Source organism: Ammospiza nelsoni, chromosome 6 (genome assembly GCF_027579445.1).
Source record: "Ammospiza nelsoni isolate bAmmNel1 chromosome 6, bAmmNel1.pri, whole genome shotgun sequence".
Classification (NCBI taxonomy): Eukaryota; Metazoa; Chordata; class Aves; order Passeriformes; family Passerellidae; genus Ammospiza; species Ammospiza nelsoni.
In genome coordinates, this window is record NC_080638.1 from 10,889,547 (window position 1) to 10,893,806 (window position 4,260).

Consider the following 4,260-nt stretch of genomic DNA (forward strand, 5'->3'; position numbering starts at 1 on the left):
CAAACTTATATCTGTCTGTAAAACTCATGGCCATTGTCCATTTTGGGTGCAGCCCCTCTCAGAGGCTTGGAGAGTCCAAGGTGAACCTTTTGAAGGCCTTTCATCAATGCCTCCTTTTATTCTCTTCACCTGCTCTGGCCTCTGTTCCAGGGAGCCAGCCCAAGGCATCAGGCAGACGGGGCTGGAGGGGGCAGGAGGGCTCTGGGTGCCACCAATCCCAAATCTCCCAGTGGACAGCAGCAGAGCCCAACAGGCCACACCTGCAGCCAGGGAGAGGCCAGGGAATGGGAACCCATCGGGATGGGATGGGATGGGATGGGATGGGATGGGATGGGATGGGATGGCATGGCATGGCATGGCATGGCATGGCATGGCATGCAGATTGGGGTGGAGATAGGGATGAGGTGTGATACCAAAATCAGACAGAATAAAGTTCCTAAAAACAACTAATGTTGTTACCAAAGGAAGTATTAAGCAGCAGGACACACAGATTTATCTCTCCTTATTTCTGTATGTTGTGAGACTTTACAACTGTGTTTTTATTCTTTTTGACCATCCGTTAAAAAGTTTTTCTTATCTAGTACATAAGCACCAATTTCCTAGTACTCATTTCCATGCATCCACTTCCCAGTGGGAGTCCTTTTATAATCCTGGAGTTTCATTGAGAGGGGCTTCTCGTGGATGTACTCCCTGAGTGCTCTGATATTAAAGGTGACCTTGCCTTGAACTTTTCCTTTGGCCATGTGCTCTTGCTTCTTGTTACAGAACTTGCACTAAAAATACTGCTGACGTCCTTATTTGTTTCTGCACTGGCTCCAGCCATGGTTATCACCCACGGTCCACATATTTAAATATTTTTATATATTTGCCCAGTTAGTGTATAAGCAACTTCAAAACAGTTACAAATGTTTATTGTCTCCTACTTATCAATCCCCTGCACAGCAGCTGAACCCTCCCGCCCCCCTCTCCCACCCCACCATTCAGACTGCCCTACTCCCCTGCACATCTCACTCCTCCCCACTGAATCCTTCCCACTGCAGGGAGCTGCTGAGGAGCTGCATGGTCCATCCCTGGATACTCCAAGCACTGACTCCCCATCAACTCTGACCACAGCCAGGGGCCACATCCCACTGCCTGCCCAGCATCCATCCATGGAGGTGACCACCGTGTCCCCATCTCCTGCCTCACCCACTGAAGGAGATGATCTGTGTGAGACAGATGTCACAAGCGTGGCCATGCACAGTGTGGCACTGCTCATCAGCCTCTGTGGGCTGGCTGGGAACGGGGCTGTCATCGGCCTCCTCAAACGGAAAAGCAGGAACACTGGCATCTTTGTCTTCACTGTCATTGACTTCCTCTACCTCCTCTTTGCAGTCCTCTCCGCCCTCCTGCTGCTGGTGGAGGATGTGTCCTGCTCTCCTATTCTGCCCCTGCTGTACCTGAATTTCCTTTTCGCTACATCAGCGATGTCTTACTACTGGGGGCTGTTTTGGCTGATATTCAACAGCACTATGCTGTATATGCGCACGATCTGCTGGCTCTGCTGCCGCAGGGAGCTTCCCGAACGCCCGAGGCCAGTGCTCATCAGTGTCCAGGAGTCGGCCTTCACTCTTCTCTATTTTGTCATGTTGATGGTGGCATTCTCATGCACGGAGAACTGTCAGGCAAATTCCATCTCCTTGTACACCATCGTGCTGCTCCTCTTTGTTGCACCTGTGGTCATTTCTGGCACAATTGATTTCATTAAGGCCAAGTGGGGCTCCCAGCAGCAGCAACCCAAGAGGCGTGACATCGTTACTGTTCTCGTGGCGCTCTTCATTCTCTTCCTCAGCCTCTGGAATTTCCTGCAGCAGCTCGGTTACATCACTGTGCCCTCTCAGGCTGTTTTCCTGCTCGCCTGCATCCACAGCACCATCAAACCCTTCATCTACTTCTTGGTGGGGAGGTGCTGGAGGCCCTGCTCCATGGGGTCCCTCCGGCTCTCCCTCCAGAGGGTCTTTGAGGAGCCGAGAGAAAACACTGCCCACAGCCATGATCCTGCCATGGACACGGGGATCTGAGCCACGGGGATCTGAGCCTGCTGATCCCTTCCACTGCTGTGCTAAATAACCTCAGCACAGAGGCTGAGAGTTTCTTTGAACCTCCTGATTAATCAATATCCACAGGATCGCCCAGCCTTTATTGTTGTATTCCTGCAGGAGAAGGGAGCAGGAGCTTTGCCTTGGGTGATTTTTGTGGGATGCTCTGCAGGGAGCACATTGGAGCATGGCTTTCCTCCTCCCTCCTGGATCCACATGGCTCCAAGCAGTGCAGCTGGGCTCAGTGCTGTTCCCCAGCTCTATTCCCCATGCAATGACCCTCATGGCCTCTGCCCCAGGGAATGAACTCCATCTCCTTTGGCTCAGCAGATGAGTTCCATGGTGTTTTCAGGGAGCTCTTGCCTGCACAGCATGGGACACCTTAATCCCTGGGGACACACCCAGCATGGGGTGGCAGTGATTTCCCAAATCCCTGAAGGGCTGGTGCCTCTGGATGGCAGGAGAGGGGTTGGGATCACAGGGAGCATCCTTCCCCTTCTGTCCAGCAGAGCCAGCCCTGCATTCCCAGCTGATGGGAAGGGACACCAGGTAGGGCTGCAGAGCTGGGGAGGGACAGCAACATTCCCTTATGCTTTCAGTGGGAATGTCTCACATTCTTCAATTCCAGAACTGAATCTTTCTGAGAAAAGTGCAGGGCCGATAGTGAACTCCACTGAACTTTTGCGCCTGTACCAGAAGGTACATGGAATACGGAAATTCCCATCACCAGATGCTTGGACCATTGAATTGCACAGAAATCAGGGGGTTATGCTCCTCTTCTGAAGAATGTTCCTGAGACTTTGGTTTTCCTTTGGCTTGGAACTGTTCAAACCTGCTCTGGACTGAAAACACAGAAGAGCACCAGGAGCTCACACCTGTGGCCCACCGGGGCCTGGGACGCGGCATTTTCCAGCACCAGAGGGAATGATAAGGGACTGAGTGAGCCAAACTACACTCCACAACAAGGACTGGCTGAATTTGCCAACTCTTCAGAACAGCAAGAGATTTTATTGTTTAATATTGCTTTCATTTTTTATGCTTGTGAATAGTTTGCTTGTTAAATAAACTGTTTTTTCCACTGTTCTCTGAGGTAATATTTTTCTGAACCAGCTGGGGGAGGGGCTGCTTAAATTTATTTTCTAGAGTGATCCCATTTGAAGGTTTCATCCCAAATTTTCCCTAAACCAGGACACAACACAAACCATTCCATGATGATTCCTGGTGTCACTCACAACTGGCCCAGACAGGAGTTCCCCTGCTGCACACAGCACCAGCCTGACAGAGCTCAAGGAGCATTTGGACAATGCTCTCAGGCACAGGCTGGGATTGTTGGGATGTCCTGTGCAGGGCCAGGAGCTCAACTCCATGGTGCTTGTAGCTCCCTTCCAACTCTGGATATTTTATTGTTCTATATTGTGATGACTCTGTTTCATGATGATTCCACCTGATGATGACTCCCCTGTGTTGTCCCTATGCCCTGGCTCTGGCACAAAAGCCTCAAAAGCCCTCTGCAAGGCAACACTACCAGAAGGGGTGAATTCCTTTGCACAGCTCCCAGCCAGGCAGTCAATCAGAGGGAGGGCACTGCTCTGGGCACAGGTGAGCAGGAGAGAGGGGCTGGGGGCAAAGACAGAGAAGTCAAACGCCCTCAGCAAGAGCCAGTGCCCAAAATCAGCAGTGAAGAAGGGGAAGGAGATGACAGGAGCAGCGGGAGCAGGGCACAGAGCTTCCCTGGCAGCTGTTTCCATGAGCAGCACAGGAGCCTGGCCAGCAGGGCCAGAGCAGAACAGGGCAGGCTGAGCACTGAGAAGGGGCAGCTCAGCACCAAGGCCATGGGCACCAAAGGGCAGCAATGGAGGGTGGCAGTGAGCAGCAAGGAGAGCAGCCAGAGCAGGGCACACAGGAGCACCGGGAAGCACTGGGAGCAGGGGCAGGGCCAGCAGGACACGGGAGGACAAACAGAGCTGTGACAGCACTGAGGGCTGTCAGAGAGGACACAGCAGCAGTGAAAGCCAAGAGAATGGGGACCTTCAGCCCAGATGTCACACCCCACGAGCCCAGCTGGTGGCAGAAGCTCTCTGGGACAGAAAATATCCCCAGGGTGATGGTGATGGAGAGCAGGAAGGTGGAGCCAGGCATGGCCGGGCTGAGCACACAGGGGGTGATGGGGTTCCTGTGGATG

At 52.6% G+C, this 4,260-nt stretch overlaps 1 protein-coding gene across 1 annotated transcript; it reads left to right on the plus strand.

Moving 5' to 3' along the window:
- Nucleotides 1-1,151: 1,151 nt before the first annotated feature.
- On the plus strand, nt 1,152-3,162 carry LOC132074715 (mas-related G-protein coupled receptor member H-like). Its single transcript, XM_059474692.1, has one exon. The coding sequence runs from the start codon at nt 1,152-1,154 to the stop codon at nt 2,058-2,060; it is 909 nt and encodes a 302-aa protein (XP_059330675.1). The 3' UTR covers nt 2,061-3,162.
- Nucleotides 3,163-4,260: the final 1,098 nt, after the last annotated feature.

Excerpts from the sequence above, each read along its gene's own strand:
- LOC132074715 (XM_059474692.1), top strand. The coding sequence starts at position 1,152 with ATGGAGGTGACCACCGTGTCCCCATCTCCTGCCTCACCCACTGAAGGA.